Source organism: Xiphophorus maculatus, chromosome 11, assembly GCF_002775205.1.
Source record: "Xiphophorus maculatus strain JP 163 A chromosome 11, X_maculatus-5.0-male, whole genome shotgun sequence".
NCBI lineage: Eukaryota > Metazoa > Chordata > Actinopteri > Cyprinodontiformes > Poeciliidae > Xiphophorus > Xiphophorus maculatus.
In genome coordinates, this window is record NC_036453.1 from 13,138,199 (window position 1) to 13,159,536 (window position 21,338).

The 21,338-nt window shown below is 38.0% G+C and overlaps 1 protein-coding gene across 4 annotated transcripts in view; it reads right to left on the reverse strand.

Moving 5' to 3' along the window:
- Window positions 1-21,338, reverse strand: part of LOC102219342 (cell adhesion molecule 1-like) — a 388,017-nt gene that overhangs the window by 39,585 nt on the left and 327,094 nt on the right. For all 4 annotated transcript variants that reach the window (XM_023342782.1, XM_023342783.1, XM_023342784.1 and 1 more), the window contains exons 7-8: window positions 20,717-20,813; window positions 14,043-14,215 (exon numbers count right to left, since the gene is read on the reverse strand). In XM_023342782.1, the coding sequence (XP_023198550.1) occupies window positions 14,043-14,215; window positions 20,717-20,813 (270 nt within the window). The remainder of the gene's footprint in view (window positions 1-14,042; window positions 14,216-20,716; window positions 20,814-21,338) is intronic.

Sequence of the window (21,338 nt, forward strand, 5' to 3'; positions counted from 1 at the left end):
AACTTAAAACTGCTTGTTACCCAGCAAGCGGTTGCTAGGCAACCAAAGAGTGCGTGAGTTAGCTGAAGCCACTGACCTAGCTTAAAAAACCCAAAGTTAAAGCCTTTCCTTTGCCTAAAGCTCCCAGGATGCTTTGCAGTTCTGATATAGAGTTTCAGTTAAATTATAGAATCAGATGTTTTAGCTATTGATATTGATCATGTATCAATCGGGATATATGTATTATTGATTTATTGTTCTGCCCTACATTAAGCTTTGACTTCATGCTAAATATTTAAAGCTAAAAGTTTAAATTTGAACAACTAGTAGTTGTAAATGGGTTCCAAGTCCAATCCAAAGCAAGTTGGCCCCTTGCTAACAAATAAAAGCCAACATGTTTTACTCCTGCCATGGCTTGACATGGGTATTTCCATATATTTTGTACTTTGTACAATTATTATTTATTTCTTTGAGTTGCAATTAATCCACTTCTCATACTTTTTAACAACAGCAATTGCATCAAACTCTATAAATCCCCAATTTATTCTGTTTTAGTAATAAAAGTTGCAGAAAGTTCATTGAAATGAAAACAGATTGGGTTTTTTTTTTCTGAGAGAGAGAAGTTGAGGACTTTGTTGTTTATTTTCTTTTCATGCAAGGCTGCAGACAACAGCATAAAGGTTAATTCACACCAACACACTGCAGATAATTAAGCCGGCTCTCATCTCCAACCGGTTTCATAGCCGCAGTAATATTTCTGCTCAACAGTAAAATAAACTCTGCATGTTTTTTATGACTTTTAAAAGCAAACCCAGACCAGCGTGAGCTCTTTTTCCACGCCTGTGTGACATTTTGTGTGATTTGCAGAAGGTGGGTGGGTCATCACCCCACTGAGCTACGAAGTGAATATTGCAAACATGATACACTCACACTGTAAAAAGCTCTATTTTAAGGTTGTTTTCTTAACTTTAAGGTCTAGTTGAGTGAATGACTTGGTGTGTCAAATGTTTAGAAAAGAGAAGTCAGGATCTAGTTGATCAGACGAACTCTTTGTTTCTTTTTTTCTTACGTAACAAAGAGAGAAGTTACCTAAGATGTGCGCAAATTTTCTTGATGTTCTGCTAACGTAGGGAAAACACAATTTTTCAATTGCGGCGTTTCTACTGAATAAGAAATGCAATTAAAATCACACGTAAATAAGTTTGTTTACGGATAAGTAAAAAAAACAAAAAAACAAAAAAAAAACATGCCGCGCCATGATCCTTCCACTTCCAGTCTTCTTCTTCGTGGTTTCTGCCAGTAGCAACATCCGGTTGTTGATCACATGACTTGTGTGTTGCAAAAGAAGTTTCTCCATTGCTATTTTGTGAAATACGCTGATTTAAAAACAGCCAAAAAACACACCTCATCCTAGCACAAAAACTGTACTGAAAAAAGTTATTTCAAAATGAGCCTGTTTAACAGCATAAAGGTTAATTCAGAGAATTAATTAAGAGAATTTATTTTTGTAATTCCAATTTGGGTGATTTTTAAGTTCAATGGAAATTAAGTTTGCATGGCAGTGATGTCAAGACACAACAATCAAATTCTCACAGGCACAAATACTGCTCCTTAAAAACATTACCATTCGTAATATGCTACTTTATTTAGTTCACTAAGATACACAAAGTAACTGTATTTAATCATATAAAATTAATTTATATTTATTGCTATTTTCATTGAACAAACGGTGGAAATAATAGTAAAACTTGCTATCCCAACAGTATGAATGTGGTAAGAAACTATGCAAAATTTGTAAAATTTTTCACAACATCCAGCCTGGCCGTTGGATCCTGTGCATCTCCTCTTGATTCACATTTCTCTTCAGTGGGATTTCTCCCATTGAGCTCAATTTCTCAGGATGAATTTTAATCGGGCCAATGAGCAAACAGAAGAAGTTGTGAAAGAAGTTGTTTGCATTTTCTTCTGTAGAACATAAACTTATTTGAAGAAAAATTGGCTATTGATGGATTTTTTTGTTATCTAAAATATTCAAAAGACAATGAAGCTTGGGAAACAGAAAAACTCTGATGCAATGCTACTTGACACGCTATTGGCCATGCGTTGTAAACCAGCCAATCCAGAAGCAGCATTTATTGTCCGTCGTGGTGATTGGCTGAATCCCCAAGAGCAGAGACAAGGAAAAGTGTACATGTTAGCTTCTGTGGTAGCACTAACACGGTTTCCATTATGCAAATTAATGCATTTTAAGGAATATTTGGAGTTTGAACTATTCAAGTAGGCAGTTATAAGCATTTTTAAAGAGGGTGAATACCTTTCTAAAGTAGCAAAATAGAATAATTAACTTAAGACCAGGAGTTTCTGGATCATAAATTCATCATGAGTGTTTTATGAAGATCTCAAGACCATCATCTGTGGAATAAACGATTATTTCAGCTCTCTTTAATGTTATGCTGAAAGGAAAACGTTTTAGCCAGAATTGTAGAATATATGCAAAAAAGTTGATTTATTTACTGTAATATAAATTAATATGAATATTTTAATATATTCCTTTATTAAAATGAATACAATGACCCCCGTATCATTGATATTAACTAAATAAACTTGCACATAAAGATATAGGAGCAGAACTGCACTCGCTAACAAATAGCTGCTCTTCTATTTTCTACTTGAGTAAAGAAATAAAAAGGCACCCAACAGAACGGGCTAATGGCTCCTCTTTCCACACTGAGTAGCTTTTCCACACTGAGTAGCTTTTTGTCAAAAGATCGAGACAAAAAAAGGTAAAATGACCTGCTGTTTTTGTGTGTTTACAAAAGTGCACTGATGTTCAGAAGCCTTGCTTCACGTTGCATCTTTCAGTCGAAACAACAACAGACTGAAAAAGCTGCTCTTTTAGTTAATGAAACTATTTTTGTGCTTTAGTTTTAAATAATTTGAGCAAACAGCATTGTTATCTGTAGGTATAAATCCCAGGTCTAGACCTGTTTTTCTCTGGGAGTTCTGCCCATCTCCATTAGTCTTAAACATACAAGATTACATCTTCTGGAAGCCAGAATAAAAATTACATGCACCAACATTACTTTACGTAATTTGTTAAGAGCCAGAATGAGGATGTTATGGCTTCTGAAGAACAACATCTGAGTAAAAATGGAGGCTAAATCTAAGGATTGTGGCGTTACACGAGTCTGCTTCATCTTTGGGAACAATTTCCACGTGTCTGAAGGTTCTTCTGTTCATCTCTTCAGTTAAAAGCATAAAGATGGCCATAATGACCATGGTTTGAACTTCAATTTTGGGTTAACAGAAAAGTTACTGATAACACAAAAGTTAGTCATGCTGAAGAACATTACTCTGTTAACACTAGAGCGCTAAATCAACATGGTATTTAGCAGTCATTAGCGCTAACGCATTATATCAAGATCATATTTATCAGAAGCTAAGGAAAAAGCAATACACCAACATCATATTTACCAAAAGCTAACACTAAAGTGCTATATCAACATGGTATTTAGCAGAAGCTAACACTAAAGTGCTATATCAACATGGGATTTAGCAGAAGCTAACACTAAAGTGCTATATCAACATGGGATTTAGCAGAAGCTAACAATAAAGCAGTGTTGTATAGTAACGAAGTAAAAATACTTCACTACTTTACTTAAGTATATTTTGGAGTACTTCATACTTTCCTGGAGTATGAAAATTTTTGATGACTTTCACTTTTACTTCACTATATTTCCGAACTTAATTGCGTACTTTTACTCCGATACATTTTCAATGTGTGGTTTAGTTACTCGTTACAAAAAAGCGAGAGAGAGAGAAACGCAAGTGTTTTGATCCCACCTACTGATTAGCAAGTAGCAAGCAGGCTACCGAACAAAGTCCGTAGCCTACTTGCCTGGGCTTGTTCATCACCACCAATAGGATACACCTTCTTCTTCTTCTTCTTTTCTATTATGGCGGATCACAAGCAACTTTAAGGTGCATAGCGCCACCTACTGTACATGAGTGTGTAGAAGCATTACTTCACATCTATTAAATTCTATTTTTTAATTTTGTATTCTTAAGATAAATAAACAATGCTTTCCTTAATTTGTGAATATCTGTTATGTTTCCTTCATTTCCTAATATACCTTTAAGATTCCATTCATGCCCCATATTTCTAACTATTCTCTTTAATTCTTCCCTTTCGAGTTCATTTGACTTACAGTTCATCAATATGTGTTCTACATTTTCTTTCTCTCCACATCTCTCACATTTATCATTATTTTTCCTCCCTATTTTATAAAGCATGTCATTTAAGTAGGTATGACCTACTCTTAATCTACTAATTATTATTTCTTCTCTTCTGTTTCTTTCATTAATGCTTCGAATTTGAACTGACTTTTGTACTTCATATAATCTTCTTCCTTTCTTATCTTCATTCCACATTTTTAGCCATTTCTTGATTTCTTTACTTTTAATTAGGATACACCTGTTTCGCTTCTCCCATTAAACACAAAGCAAGTCTCGCAATCAGTAGCAGCCACATGGAAATTCTATCTTACAAAAACTCCCCGTCCAACTTGAAGAAACACATCGAGGTAACTAATTATGAAATGGTTATAATCCTCCTTTTTCAGTAACTATAGCTTGGTCACTAGACACTACTGTATTGTGAAATCTTGACCATAAATGAACTTTGTTTGGCATTGTTTCAGTTCCACACGTGGTGTATTTAGTTGAGGCCTAATGTTGACTGTAGCAGGCTACCTGGACTCCTCTGTTCAAGGGGGGACAGAAGCCATAGCGATAGCAATTTAGACTAAATTTAACGAATATAGGAAAGGCATGCAAGTTCAAAACCAGGTTTACAGATGCCAATAAGCTGCATTTCCCTCCCATTTTTTTTTTCTTTTGCATAATGACCAGTTGTGTGCACCACCTATTGACTGATTCACTGGTTTGTGAAGTAGAGTAATCGTAACAGCTCTTTTTCTTCATGTTGGCCGCATTTTCTGTACTATTTATTTTTCTCATTTTCAGCACTGACCTTACTTGAAGGGAAAACTTCAGGCTTACAAAAACTTTGTATTTTCTGTCCTGGAGGGTGTACTAAGAAGCTGGTTCAGTTGTAAAGCAGGTTAAGTTAACCTTGTGCTATAGGTAAAGCACCTAATTTTCTTAACTAAATGATGCCTGCAGGTATATCTATTAGCAGGTTCAATTTTGCCTGCACTTGGTTGTGTACATTATTTTAAGTGTATTTGACAAGTTTACCAAAATATAAAAAATGTCATTCAACCTGCATTTGCTTTGTTTTACTTTTTACTTGTACTTTTCATTACATTACTTGAGTACATCCATTTTTACAGTAATTTCCATACTTAAGTACAAGAAGTTTCAGATACTTTAAGACTTTAACTCAAGTAACATTTCAGTCAGTGACTTCGACTTTTACCAAAGTCGTATTTTGGAGAGGTACTTCTACTTTTACTTGACTCTGAGATTTCAGTACTTTATACAACACTGCAATAAAGTGCTACATCAACATCATATTTACCAAAAGCTAACACTAAAGTGCTACATCAACATGGTATTTAGCAGAAGCTAACACTAAAGTACTATATCAACATGGCATTTAGCAGAAGCTAACACTAAAGTGCTATATCAACATGGCATTTAGCAGAAGCTAACACTAAAGTGCTACATCAACATGGTATTTAGCAGAAGCTAACACTAAAGTGCTACATCAACATCATATTTACCAAAAGCTAACACTAAAGTGCTACATCAACATGGTATTTAGCAGAAGCTAACACTAAAGTGCTATATCAACATGGCATTTAGCAGAAGCTAACACTAAAGTGCTACATCAACATGGTATTTAGCAGAAGCTAACACTAAAGTGCTATGTTAACATGGTATTTAGCAGAAGCTAACACTAAAGTGCTATGTTAACATGGTATTTAGCAGAAGCTAACGAGCTTAACGAGTTAGCATTAACATGTACTACAACATAGTATTTCACCTTCAACAGAGTCTTATTTATTATTACACACCTACCTGTGATATATTTCAGGTAGTATGGTGTGGTAGTAACGCTGCATGGTTTGCCTTTCAGGAAGTGATTGTTTGGAACAGAGTTAATCATTGTTTCAGTTGGTGAGTATTGCTAACTACTGCTGATTTTAGCTAAGAGAGAGCTTTGGTCAGAAAACATGCAGGACATCAGTAGATTTTACTGTAAAACTACACCAATGCATTTTGGGTACAGAGTGTAATGGCTTCAACTGGATGTTGCTTAGCAACTTCAGATTGACTTTATGAGTCAGGGTGAATGGTAGCTGGTTCTGTTGTGGATCCAGGACCGGTGAAAGGTCTCTCCATCCCCTGTCCCACTGCCTGGGGCGGCACCTCCAAAGCCAACCGTTAAGTCGCCATGACAACCATTTATTTTAAGGCCCATAAGCATCTTTACTGAGGTTGAGAGTGAGTTGCAGTAAATGGATGGATGGATGTGACTCATCTCTGTTCTGTCTCCAAGTTTATTGTTGTTGGACAATAAATGATAATGAAGCCACTTTAAATGTTTATTTTGTATCAAAAATAAATCTGAAAGAAAAAAAATGAATGTAAATGTTTTTTTCTGTAAGACACAAACATTAATGCATGAAAATGTTTGGTCAGAGACATGAACAGACCCTTTCTGTTATTATTGACTGGGTTCTTAAACATTTTCTAAAGCAAAATCTCAAAACGTTTTAAATTTATACAACAGTCTATTTGTTTTTTTTTTTATAACTTTCTGCACTTTTGAGTATTAATCTCAAATCTGTTAGAGTATTAATTAGATCTTAAGCCCAACTACAATGAAACAAGACAACGTTAAAACTGGCATTTCAGAGCTCGACATTTCACTTTAATGGCAAAGCTAACAGCTTCAGCGGTCGGTTTGACATTTTAAACACAGTTTAAAAAACTAAATTATCAGTTAAACCTGATTTGTAAAGAGTTTAGACTCCAAACAGCTGCTAAAGCTACATTTCTAAACTAAAGTAACGTTGGGTCAAATATTAAAATGAAAATGTGCTGTGGTAAATCTGAGACAAAGCTTGAAATTTAACATAAATCTCTGCATGAGCCTTGGTAAAATTTTGTGTTTCATAAACTAGAAGGAAACATATTATTCTGATCTGGAAAATAAAAGGTAATTCCAGACTTTTCCAAACCATCTAGGAACAAAAGAACAAATCTTCTGTTTCTTCTGTTTGTTTTCACATCCAGATGGGAACTTTACGCTTTTTTTTTTTTTTACACGATTTCCTCTAACTGGCAATGTTTTAAAAACACGTTTTTTTCTTCTCTCTGAAATGAACACAAATATATATTTTTTTTCCATCCGAGTTTTATTCTGGTGATAATAAGAGTAATGCAGCTGTTGTTAATATCTTCCCTGGGGGCACAGCGGCTCTACGTGATTTAAAAACCGTCTTCCTTCAGGGAAAAACATGTTCACAGCTAATGACAAATTCACACTTGTTAGTTATTGGAATATTATAGTTTATGCTGTTTTATAAAGCCAATCAGGACATCCAAACAGGAGCCAGGGACGGCCGTGTAGCCTCTTAGAACTCCGCCTGAAGCGAAATTTAAAATTGCAGGATTGCCTTCAGGTGTAATGGATCAGTATTCAGGCTACGCTCCGGTGTAGCATGTTTTCAACGCATCAGACCACCGCCACTGCTCAGACCAGTTTGGAGGGAAAAAAGTGATCAGATGGGAAGCTGGATGGAAGATCAGTTTGATCCCATTAAAACAAGAAGTTCTCAGCGACTTCTGAGAAACGGTCCGGTGATCTGGCTCTGATGGTCGGGAGAAAAAGCTCTGTAAAATCTCACCGACTTTCAGATTGTGACGGGAATGTGCTTTTCCCCCCGCTGAGTCATCAGGCCTTGTTTACTGATGAGAGTTATGAATCAAGGCGTCGCGCCGGGCAGCGGGGAGCGCCGAGACCCGACCTGACGGGAAACGTTCCCACTCGCGACTGAAAGAAACGCCGCGTCTGCAATCAGGCCGAACCTTCAAATCTTTTTCTTCTTCGCTTTCAATTTCTTTTTGTTTTGAACGAACTTTATGGCCCCAATGTAGCTCCATAGAAAATGAGCGGTTTCTAAAACCTCTGGAATGTAGCGTCACAAATCAGCAGCACTGCCGGTTACCTAGCAACCCCGGCTAGGTAACCGGATAGCACTTTACTTTTTTTGTAAAGTGCTTTCAGACAAAGGACTTTACTTTTTGTGAATTTCAGCACGTCGTCTGTTGTGTGTATGTATATATATATAATTTTTCTGCATTTCTTTAAAGCAGTTTTTAGGCAGTAAATTTGTTCTCTGAATGAAGAAGTGAAATGACATTTTCACACTCCGGTGTTTCAGAAAACTCTGATTAAATAAAAGACTGAATCTCTTTTCCAATTCACAACGCCCTTGTCAGAAAGGACCTGGTCTTTAAAGTGTTGCCCCGAAGCAAACAGCAGCTTCTCTGCACTGACACCGTTCATTTAAAATCAGACACTATGAATGCATTTATGCTAAAACATATCCATATTTATTTCTGTTTATAGAAATAAATTAAAGAGTTTGTACAATCCAGGTTGCTGCACAATCCAACTCAGATCATTGGCCATAACTCTTTTAAAAATGCTGCAACAATTAGAGATGTGAATCTTTCAGTGTCTGGCGCTTCATGAATCATTCCTATGAATCATTCAATTCATAGGAATGGTGAATCATTCCTATGAATTGAATCATAGGAAAAAAAATTTTTTCCCTATGATTCAATTCCGAAACTATTTTTAATTCAGAAACCAAATGTTCTAAAGATTCAGTTTAAATAAAAAAATTGTAAACAAATACAAAATGTATTTAAAACAATTCAGTAAGGTTCCATGCTACATCAAACTCCATCACTTTATATTTAAATATGTTTGTTTTAGGTGAGCTTAGCTGTTTCTTCTTTAATAAAAAATATCAAAGAATTATTCAAAATATAATTTTACAAAAATGTAAGCAGACTAAAATCGATTCTCTATAGAATATACAGTATTTTCTCCTGCACAAAAACCATCGAAAAATCCGACTCTTGGTAAATGAACATAAATGTACCAGATTTTCTTCTAGTCAACAACTTTAAAGGAAAATGACAGACGACCCAAAATCACCTGGATAATCTTTTCTCCACGTTTGAATTTCAGCTCCATCTGCTGTTATGAGATGAACAGTAGCGACTGAGAGCAAACTGCCTGGTGGTTCAAATGGAGACGCGGTAAGTGGGGAGGTGACTGAGAGGAAAACGCTGTGATGTCGGGCAATAAGCTGCGGAGCTGAAGGAGCGGGGAGGCCGTTAACTTCCCCAGGCCCCTCAGGATGATTCTCTCCCTGGTTTGAGAGGAAAACTGTGATGATCGTTGCGAAGCAAAGATGCAGTGAGAGCTGCAGACTGAGCCGCCGTCCCTGTTAACGTTGTTAGTGTCAGGCGGACTGGGGGTGCTCTCCATCACTGCGGGTCACAGCGGTCTGGAATCAGACGCATTAGAGCGAGCTGCTGGCCCTGGACGCTGGACTTTGGTTCTCATGGTGGGAGAGCTGGGAGGCAGCTGCTGCTGGGCGCTCACTGGAGATCAATGTGGAGGCTGCGCTCAAGTGCTGGGCAATAATTGAAAACATACATCATGTTTTGAGGCACAAAATCTGAACTGTTTGGGTTGCTTTAGTCTGGTGGACTCAACTATTAGGCATTGTGCACGGTGATGTAGCTCTTTCCCCTACAGGGTCGTTTTTAGGTATGCACTGACTGACCGTTTCGTGATCGATGATCGAAACTCATGTGTGAAACTAATCTTATCCACTGTTTTTTCTACCTTCACAAGGCTGCGTTTAACAATAGTCAACGTACCAATCCCAACTTTGAATTTATTTTGTTGTGTTCGTTTTGATTTCTTAATCGCGCAGTTTTTTACACAATTGATCTAGATTTTACTGCCTTCCTGTATCCAGAAGTTCCAAACAGAACCTTTGTATTTGCTTGTTTCTGGTACGCCCATAAATCTGACACACAGGCAACATCTGCCAACAGCAGCGATGGACCTGGATTATTAAAATGATCCGCCTCGAAGCTCCAGTAAATTATGCCTGACTAGGCCATGTGTTTCGGAAGGTTGATTATTTCTGTGTGTTTTTATTTTTTTTTAATCTTATGATTTCAGATTTTGTTTCCAGGTTGACTTAAAAAGTGAACTACTGTAAATGTTAGGGACGCACAGAAACGAGAATTTGGGCTGATAAAGATATTTACTTTTATCATATTTTTTATTCGATTACTTGATTAATCATCAGAATAATCGATAGATTACCCGTTTACTAAAATGGGGGTTTAAAACAGCATCTTTGTTCCTCTTTCACAAGCGAATGTTGGGTCTGACTTGATCCTAAATGACTGCATAGAGAAACATGGAGGGATACTGGGAGGAAGCGGGTCTGAACTGGTTTTAATGGTGGCTCCTCTCTCTCTTTCTGCACCGTCGGGGTTTCTGTTTCTCAGAGAGACGGCAGCAGATTTCAAAATTCAATCTCCATGCAAACTAAGGAGGAAGATTGCTTTCTGCTGTTTAATGCCGCTAGGTTCGCTGTAATTGGTGACAAACAGATTCACACCAACATAAACGGATGCCTTTTGACGTATTACTGATATTTTACATGATTAAAAACCCGAAGCTCAACACGTTTTTTAACTAAAAAATGTTTCCCCGACGCCCGACAGGATTTCTTTTCATGTTTGTGAAACGGTTTAGGGATTGAAGCAGCTGACAGACTTCAAAAATGATTTAGGTTCAGCTTTTCTGTAAACAGAGAGGAGAAACATTTCCTCATTTTCAGAGACGTTTTGAAAACGGACAAATCTGCTGTGATTGTGCTCCATGTCAGATTGTGCAAGAATCATTTTTTTCCCCCATATTTTACTATTTCCTTTCGTCCAAAATTTGGAGCTGCTATAAGAACATTTTAAACCGCAATGGTCCTTTCCCTGATCCAATTATGACAACATTTTGGAGCAAAATGAGTAAAATATTTACGTGTTTCATGAAAACCGATGCTCTTATTCAATTTTGCTGAGATTTTCAATTAAAACAGAATGGAAAAACCTACATGTAGACGTTAAAAATCCAGGTTATTACTAAAAAGTCTCCAACTGAAGCATAAAGTGAACTCTTGTGCAGTAATGTTTTAAAACATCTGCGGAGAGAAGCCGTCGGAGTGGATTTGTTGTGGCAGGACGGTTACGGGCGACCTCGGCTCGACCCCGGCATGAATAAATCACACGAGTTCAAGCGCAGTGCATGCATGCGTCTCTGCAGCTGCGGCGTCTTAGCGACTCTGTGAACCATTAAATTAAAGCAGAGTCAAACTGAATGCTTAGTTTTCACCTCAATATGGTTTACCTGCTGCTGCAGAGACCTAGCGCTAGCTTAGAGCGCTCTGATTTGTGGCGGCGCCTCTGCAGACGTAATTAGCCCGCTGTAAGTAACGTTCACCCAGCCGGCATCCATCACTTCTCCACCCAAACCTTTCCACTCCGCTAATTCCCCTCCGACAATAGCAGCCGTATAATTTCTCCGTCGGCTCGGGCTCCACCAAAAAGTGATTGGGAAGTAATTTTGGTCGGGGGAAAATGAGCACATTAGAGCGTAATGCTCGGCTCGGGGAGTAAATGTTATTGGTATCAACAGCAGAGAGGCATGTAGAGATAACGCGATGAGGAGGAAGGCAGGAAGTCGACACAAACATGGGATTGAAGAAAAATAAAGTCGTGTTTCCTCACCTGGATGAAACATCACAGCTTATAAATAAATCTAAACTGACTTGCATCAAGATGTAATGAAAAGAAACAATATGGCCTCTGAGCCGATGTTTTTAAACATGAAATCTCATCAGAGACTGAACCGTATGAAGTCAGGTTCAGCATTAGAGGAAACAACATTTTACTATCAGCTGTTATTTGCTCACGGTATCGGCCGATCTCTTTGCTTCAGGCGGCTGTGGAAGTGGGTTGTGGGATATTTATCTCAAAGCGGTTTATAGAGCTGTGCAGGCTGCCTGGAGAGCACTGCTCAAAACCAAGAAAAAGAAGAGTTATTATAGAAATGCTCTCTATATAAAATATGACTTAAAAGAAATTTGATTTCCTAATTTAACGCCTTGACATTGGGTCTCTGTCTCTTTAAAAGTGCCTGCTCTTTCTGAAGCCCCGCCTCCAGGAAGTCATCCCAACATGGCTCCTCTATTAACCCTTTAGCAACGTTTTTACCAGCGTTGCTCTGAGCAGCAGCTCCTACAATGAGCTCAGCAGATCCACCAGCTGTTTGCTAATTGCTGCTGGCTAGTCGGAAGGAGCTGAGTGGGGGAGGAGCTACGCCTCACAGGTGGAGCTAGGTTCACCCAGGTATTTTGTACAGCTGAACAGTTGCCATGGAGATTAAATAGTCAAGGCAACAGTCCAGGTATGTTTTTGATGTGGGAATAACATCATAACATGTCGGAAAGCTAAAAAAATATATATTTTAAATGATTTTAAATCATACTGCCCCTTTAAGAACTTTCAAAACAGAGGAATTTCTTGAGTGAACAATTAAAGAGTTCTGACTGTAATTAATTCAAATACTACCGAAAGAGTGTAAGGAGAATCTTTTATTTCTTTAGGATGACAACTAAATCCATAATAACCGAATCCTAAACCGTTTTTCAGCTGGAGGGTTTTAGGTTGGGAATGCATTCATAAATAAATGAAAATGTTCAACTTTGCAAACTTTTAGGTTCTATTTAACTTTGTGTTTTGAGTCATTCCGTCTGTCAACAATAACGTGTTAACGCGTGCAATTAATCTAAAAATGTTAACGTGTTAAAATCCCGTAAGCAGATGAATCTATTGTTTTGAGCTGAAAGCCTCTCCTGAGCAGGGTTGCCGCGTTCTGGACTCGACACACAAAGAGCGACGAACCACAGCAGAAAGCAACAAACCTTTAAAATGTCTCAACTTTCTTGTGTTGCGTTAAATTGTGACTGTCGCCTTGTGGCACAATTTCCACAGGAAATGAGACCTGGACAGATTTTTTGTGGCCCCCAACAGCACTTCAAATATGATACAGATTTATTTATTAAAACTTAGACTTTTAATCAGGGTAAAATTATTGCAAAAATACTTTTCTTGCAATGGAAAATGTTAAGTATGACACAAAGTGTTTGTCTTTTTATAAGTAAACGTGTATAATAAGTACAACCAGATCTATCCTGAAACTTTTGCGGGTTTTGTTTAATTTCTTAAACTTGGCTAAATACAGAAAACACCAAGTCCTGTTCTTGTAACGGAGAAAAAATTTGTTCAAATGAGCCAAAAGGATTTTGGAAACTAGATGGCTTTGTTTTAATACAGAAAAAACTTTTTCATGTTTTGGATCTATGATAAATAACATCATTTTCATACAAAAACCAAAAAGTAAAAAAATCAGGTGACTATGTGGCAAATTTTAGTTTTATATATACTTTTTTTTTCTAGGTCTGTGGATACTTTTGACTTAACCTGGCATCACCGGTGATGTTTTCATTTCATTAAAGTAAGTGAGTGTTTAAGAGGAACAGTTGATGTGAAACTGTTGTTTGAAACAGGAAGAGGATTCCTGCGTCATCCGTGTTGCTCTAAAGAAAGGTGCAGAGCGGATCAACGGTGTGGTTAATAAAGCAGCCAGACTTCAGCAGTGAGCTGTTAATATATCCACAGATCCCTTGTTTTAAAGTCAAGTCGCATTTCTTGAATTATGCCAGCAGAGTGTTTAGTATGCTCCTAGTGCGACAAATGAGCACCTGTGTTAACAGCTTAGCGGCCTCATAAATCACTCAGTGTTTTACATTTAATTATGCTGCTGTTCATGTTCAGTCTCCTAAAACTGGCTTAAATTGAGCAAAGTGTTCACGACTTGAAAAAACCTGCATGAATCACAGAAACGTCATAGGTTTGGCGTTTCAGCTTACCGTAGACATAGAGGACGTAGTCGTCGAAGGACTCGCCCAGCTGGTTGGAAGCCACACACCGGTACGTCCCGTTGTACGACTTGTTCAGGTTCTCGATGTAGAGATCGCCGCCGGTGATGACCGCGTGGGACGGGACGTCGTCATCCACCTTCAGCCAGTTGACCCGCTGTGGCCTGGAAAGGGAACGTCAGGAAACAGTGAGGACAAAGAGACGCTGGAGGTCCTCAACCATCGGCCTGGATGCCCCCCGTCAGCTAAACCGAAGACGGTTGTTGAATAAACTGTGGAACGTCCCTAGCTTCTTCGACATTTGACCGCCTGCAAAGACTTCAAACTTCCTCTGAAACAGTGGAGTTGGCACCAATTTTGATAGATCTGAAGAAGGTGGGCGGTCCAACTTCACTCAGGTTAAAGCTGACCTATGTGCATCCTTTGAACAGTGCAGAACCGGTCTATTTTTTGAACAAAATCATTCTTAGAAATTGAGATTTTAGTTTGCTCTGTTGTTCCTACTTTGAGTCGTTTTAGGGCATCTTGTCAATTTAAATCCCAATAAGCTGCTGCTGGCCACGCCCCCCAACTCCACGTTTACACTCACACATGAAAATGACTGCAAACAGATGCACAATTGTACAACCGTACATCTATGAAAAGCAGAAGTGGAGCCTCCTGCACAACCAATAAGAATGTGATAAGTGGATTCTGGATGGTAAGTCAACAAAAAATCACTTGTCTTTTCCAGCAGCCACTGCACAACACATACAGCCATATACGCAGTCACCTCCCTGACTCCAGAGCTGCGCGCACACAGACTTGGCCGACATGTTTGTAAAGGAGCAGTAAAATGTAAAATCGACTGTTTTGAGCTTTATATCATGTTATAATGTTATTCACTCATGAAAAACATAACTGGAGAGTTGCTTTGATTCTGTCATGCATGTTTGAGAAATCCATACCAACAGGTCAACACTATACTACTGTAAATGTGTAACATACACTGTAAAAACACAAAATCTTACCAAGTATTTTTGGTTTAGTTTCTAATGTAAACATCTTAGAGCACCTAAAATAAGACAAAACTAACTTAGTAACCTTTTAGAAAGATAAATGAGAAATTTCTAGTTTTCAAATTATTTAACTTATAACAAGACATGTTTCTCATGTTGGAAGTAAAGTCACTTATAGAACCCTGTTGATGGGTAAAACGTTTATTTTTCCTTTCTGTTGCTACATTTTTTCCAAAATAGGTCTATTCCAGACACAGTTTTGATCAATTCTAAAAAGAGTTTGGTTATTATGGAGACTAATGAATTTAAATCTAATTGTTTTCTTGTGTTAAATGAATGCTACTAATTGCAGCAGCTTCGTCTTGCATTGATATTTTTACCTGTGTAGGTGGGCAACTATTAAGCGTCAGCCTTTGTTCTGGTTTCTTCTTGAGTAGCGGGGTGGTTTATTCCATTTTTATGACAATAAGCTCCAAGTACCCTGAGTAGCAGCGGGTTGGGGAGGGGGGAAGGAGACAAAAAACATCTCCATTTGGCTGCAGCAGCTTCCAGAGGCCGCTGCCAGCTCCCGTTATTTCCCCTGAGCGCGCGCTGATGGCCTCTCTTGTTGCATTTTGTTGCAGCGTTTTAAGTTGCTTCCCTCCCTTTGAAACCAAATTTGGTGGGGATCAAGCACAGAAATCGAAGAAGTGGAGAAAAAATAATAAAAGATGAAGCGGGGAAAAAATTCAACCCAAAAAGAATCCGAAGCAAAACAAGCAAAGCCCATGTGTGTTTAATGGCCGACAGAAGAAAAGTAAAGAAAAATATAAGTTCTGATGGAGCGGATAGTCTATAGGTGGAGTGGATGTTGTGAGAGAAGCTGAAATGAATTCAGTGGAGGCTGATAGACAGAGATAGACCAAAGAGGTAAGATGGGGATGCAAGGAGAGAGGAAGGGCAGGCGTCTGGAATACAAATGGCCGCCTGCAGCCGGGCGCGGCGCCGCTATCTGCTGTAATGACTACACAACTCTCAGCAGCTCTAATGAAAATGACTTCCAATTCCCGGCTCACTGTATTGATTGTGTTTTCATCTTTAGAAAATGAATACAGGGAGCGCTTGTCTCGATGCCAAGTTTGAAAACCGTGGGGGTCGGTGGGGTTGGGGTGTGTGTGTGTGTGTGTGTGTGTGTGTGTGTTGGGGCACATGATGTTTTGATCTGTGTGTTTTGTGTCTGTGTGTTCATGTTGTGTCCCGCGTTAGCAGATCACAGAATAAAAACCGGCCCTGGCAGCTCCAGATTAGGATGTCTGGAATAAAGCTGGAGGTTTCAGCTGAATTTCACTTCGTCCTGCTCACCTGGATTTTAACTGATTAAAAATCATTTTGAGGAGTTTTTATTTAAAAAATATATATAAATGAATGAAAATATGAATATTTTTTTCCGCATTAAATAAAGGTTTAGACATTTGACGCTTTACTTACAAATATTTTAATGCGGTGATGTCAAAACTTTTATTTCCAAGCTCAATAACATTTTGGTGAATTATTTTCCTTTTCCCTGGTCCGCAACAAATTAACATGTATTTTAATTTTAAAGGTCCAAAAAAAAAAAAGTCTGAGTTGTACAGTTTCCTAACTTGTTGGTCAGGATATCAGTTTTATTTTATTCCCAGCAAAAAACAAAACAACAACAAAAAAAACTGTCCTCGAAAACCCTTTACTGGATTTAGCCCAATATAATTATTGGGTCTGTTTTTGAGCAAAAGGTCACTGGGGATTTCTGGTCCTTCTTACGACGACAAAACAAAAACAAAAAAAACCCAACATGGCTAACTAAAGAGAAAAAAATACACTTATTGTTTTCATATAAAGAAAAGCACAAAAAAATCTCCATCTGCATCAGCTCCATTTGCTGCTTAGTTATTGAATAAATATATCTGCTTATTCAATAATTTAAAGGAGGCTCTGAACTTAAATTGTTGATTAATTTTGTTGATAAATGAAGACAGAACAGCATCCCCACAGCATGGTGCTGCCACAGCACAGGTGAGCTCTGTAAATGATGCAGGTGGTTCAGGTACACAGTTCTACATGAAGCCACTAACTTGCTGTGTTTCTGTTACAAATGTGTGCAAAACTTTGCCAACACTCCACTAATGTAAACCCCCCCACCCCCAAAAAACAACACAATTTCACAATTGCGATGTTTCTATTAAATAAGAAATTAAAATCTTATGTTAACACCTTTGCTCAAGTCATTCAAAAACATGCATTCAACACGGCATGCTGTCGTCTTCTTCGTGGTTTTCGCCAGTAGTAACATCCTGTTGTTGATCATGTGATGCGAAAAAACTGACTCCATTGCAGTTTTGCAAAATAAACCAATTAGTCAGCACATCCTGGCGCCGACATCTTTTAATCAAATAATTGTTTTTAGGAATTTGGCACGTTTCCATTAAGCAAATTTATTTTCAAAACGTCAAATTGCGCAATTATATGTTAGATGGAATCTGTAGAAAGTACTCCAGTAAATGCACGACTTCTTAACTGGGATCAATTGGAGTTAATGTTTGATCAAATTAACTTGTTCTTATTTCATAAATTGCCTTGAAATGACATTTAAAACCAACATGACTTCTCTGTGTTTTTCTGTTTGCCGCAGTTTCTCCTCTCATTAGGTCACTTTCATATAATATTCACAACTCCGCCATCATCCAATGATTGTTTTGTTCTGTTTAGATCTGAGCGGCCTTGTCAACAAATTAACAGGAGCGACACAAACGCTGCCAGCTATACGGAGGCCTCAACCGTCCAGCGGGACGTCTGCCCGCGGCGCTCGCTCTTTTATTCTCCCCCGTTCGCTAATGGCTGTATTTGCACTCCATTACATCTCCTATCACACAGACCTGTCATCTGAGCAAACCAACACCTGCGTTCGCCACCGATACGTACGAAATGGCTGCCTAATGAGAGACGGGCAGGAGCTTCCACATGACACCGACAGACATTTGCAGGAATCAGTTATCACCAATGAAAGCCTCAGTAAGTTTCCAACATGAAGGGGAAAAAAAGATTCAACTGTTTCTGCTGCAACTCAACATTTAGCTGCATTTATCAAAACTGTTTATGCATTCACGTCCTCGATGGAAAATCCTTTTGAAAACGTTTAAAGAGGCGATGGATGATTTTTGTTTTGAAGTTTGGAGGAAGAGGTCCTAAAAATTCGCTTGCTAAACTTTTGGCTGTCACGTTAAAGAAGTTAAAAATGTAACTTGCTTTTTGATCAACATGGATGCTGAATGCTTTTAAAGCTGCAGAGAGTTCATTAATTGTGCAATTGACAATTTTTAACTTGCAATTTTTTCCTTTAAAATGAAAATACGGTCACAGATGGAAAGACCAGGAGCTTATGTAACAATTAGTAAATACCAGCAATTATGATTTATTGTTTTACGGATGAAAGATATATCGGCACTAACGTCGGTACCGGAAAATATTAGTAATTTTTAATATATCGGAATCGGTTCAATAATTTATTTATCTTTATCTGGTTGCCGTTTGTTTCTGGGCTCTTCTTTTTCCCCAACGGTTTCGAAATGGTAATAAAATATTTATAATATTGGCAAATATCGGTTATCGGCCACAGCAACAATATTAAATCGGTTATTTACCAATTTGCAAATCTAAAATCAAACCAGATTTTTTGTCAGGTCCTTCCTGTTAAATGGAAGTTGTTCATTTCAACTGTCGCCATGTGCCATTGCTCCATGAGAGGGATTGCTGTAACGTCAACAGCTTGACGCAGTTATCTGTAGACTGTCGCTACTCGCTTGCTAAGAAGGAGGGATCTGTGTTTGGTTATTAACTGTGTTTACATCAGCAGTGGCTGCTAACTAGCTGTACTTGCTAACTAGTTAGGTTGCTAGTCGTCCACACAACATATGACTTAAAAATAAGCAAAAGAGTCAGATTTCAGCAGAGCGCAAATCTGTAAATCACATAACAGGTTTGTAGTTTCCTATTTTTTGGCTTTAAAGATTTTTTTTTTGTCTAAGTTTCAGCAACTAGAAGTCCAAATACACTCAATATTTATTTGGAATTGCTTGAGGTGTTAGTCATTGGAACTAAACAAAACTAAATTAATATGAAAATATAACAGAGCTTCATGGGAACATGCTGTACGCTTGTAATTATCAAAGAGAAGAAACTGAACTAAACTGCAAACCACTTCATGAAAACTTGCTGTATGTGATTAACCGTCAAAACAAAGAGCTTTAGTGCAACTTTATCAAAAAATAACATAGATTATCAATTATTAATTCAACAGCAGCAGCATTTCATGGTATAAATACAGTGTTGACAGCTGAACGAATTAAAAACAAGCTTAGTAAAAGTTACCACTAGTTTAGCGAACAATATTTAACTCATGAAAGACACGACTCTTAATTGGGATGTAATTTACACAAATATACATAAATGTGTGAAGCCTTTTCCATAAATACATGCATAATGTCTCATTAAAATGTGGGCAAATAGCGCTGATTTAGGAGCATCAAATGGACATTAAAACTGTAACTTTTGCATATTTCTTTTTGCAAGTTGAGGTTGCATGCCCAAAGCATAAAAATCTTACTCTATGCAGGATTTAAAAACAAAAAGTGAAGCTTCTGAAGGTTTCAGAGGCTGTCAGTAAACTCAATAAATGACCATGAAGCAGGAAAATTAGGTAGAAAATGCTGAGAAATAACACAGAAAATGCGGTGGAGCAGCAGAGTGAAGCAGACAGTTTAGAGTTGGGTATTAAGGCCAGCATGTGATAGATTCTCACTCAGTAGACCCAGAGGAACAGAGGAAATATTTTATCTCCTTTATGAGCTGCTACAGATACTGTACGTACTGAGCAGCTGCGTGCTGAGTTATTTAATATTAACTGCTTCCTATACAGAGAGGAAAAAAATAATTTCCTCCCCGAGTCGGAGAATGATTCAGCTCTGGCGCGCAGAAGTATGTCAGAGAAATAACTCAAGGTAAAACACAGAAAACTTCTCACCGTGCTCCTCAGAAAAATCTTTATTTTATGGCGTCATTTTTACTTAAACGGCTGCTGCCTCGAGGTTTTCCAGATGAAAAGAAAACCGTCCCCGACTTCAACAAGAAAGAGGAAAATAAAGCTTAATAAATAACGCTAAACTTGAAAGATTCATGCGGCCTGCTATGACTTTGCTGCGAGTTATTTAAACACCATATTAAGATCAATGTGCTTAATACTTTATAATAAATTAAACTACACTCAGTTTTTCAGTGGGGAGTTTCACTGAAACAAAGCTGAGCCGTTTTCATGTCAAAACGTGGTTAAGATGATGTCACTGGAGGTTGCTAAACAACGGATGGATGGATGGATGGATGGATGGATGGATGGATGGATGGATGGATGGATGGATGTACAGGTTGTGCCAATGACTCCTTTTCTTCAGCCAATCCAATCCAAGCTTTCTCTCCACGCTTTGTTGGTGGTTTTCAGTTTGAACTTTGATGTGTAAAAATCGTTCTCATCTCAGATCATCTGAGATCCGGCAGAAACCCTGCAGCCTAGAACAGTGGCACCTCCAAGGGGTTGGCAGAAGGGGCCATGGCCCCCCTGGGAAAATGATTGGTTGAAAAAAGTGTTTGAAAGTGACTTACTGGGGTTTGCCTTTGGCTTGACACGTCAGCTCCAGGTTTTCTCCTTCTCTTGTCAAACCCTGAGGAAATTCCACCACGATCTTCACCTCTGGTTTGTCTGAAACAACGAGAGAAAAACAAGAAAAGATTGTATGACTCAGAAGAAAAAGACACAGGAAGGGGAAAAAAAAACAGACCCACAAGGTCTGATGGCTCCAAAACGCATACTTTATGTACAGTCCAAACAAAAAATCACATCATGCAAAGTCAATCCAAAATTCTTGTGTTGAGCAAATACACCAAGATTACTGAACTCTGGAGACAAAGATTAGCTGCATTTTTATTTACCAAAAAAATCAAACAATTTGGAATTATGAAAATAAATTTGAAAAAAAAAAGTTTTTGCCCTGCAGAGAGGTGTTTTTTAAATTTATTTATTTTTACAAAATTACAAAGGAAACATTATTCCACATCATACAAGTCATTGGTGGGAAAAAATCCAGGAAGTGGTAGGAGCAAGATGGTGCTGCATGTTTTTTTTTTAACTTGAAGAAATTTATTCACATATGATTTTAAGTTTGTTTCCTGTTTCATAGAAACACTGTAACTGCAAAATTGTGTGGGGGGCTTTCGCAAAAAGATG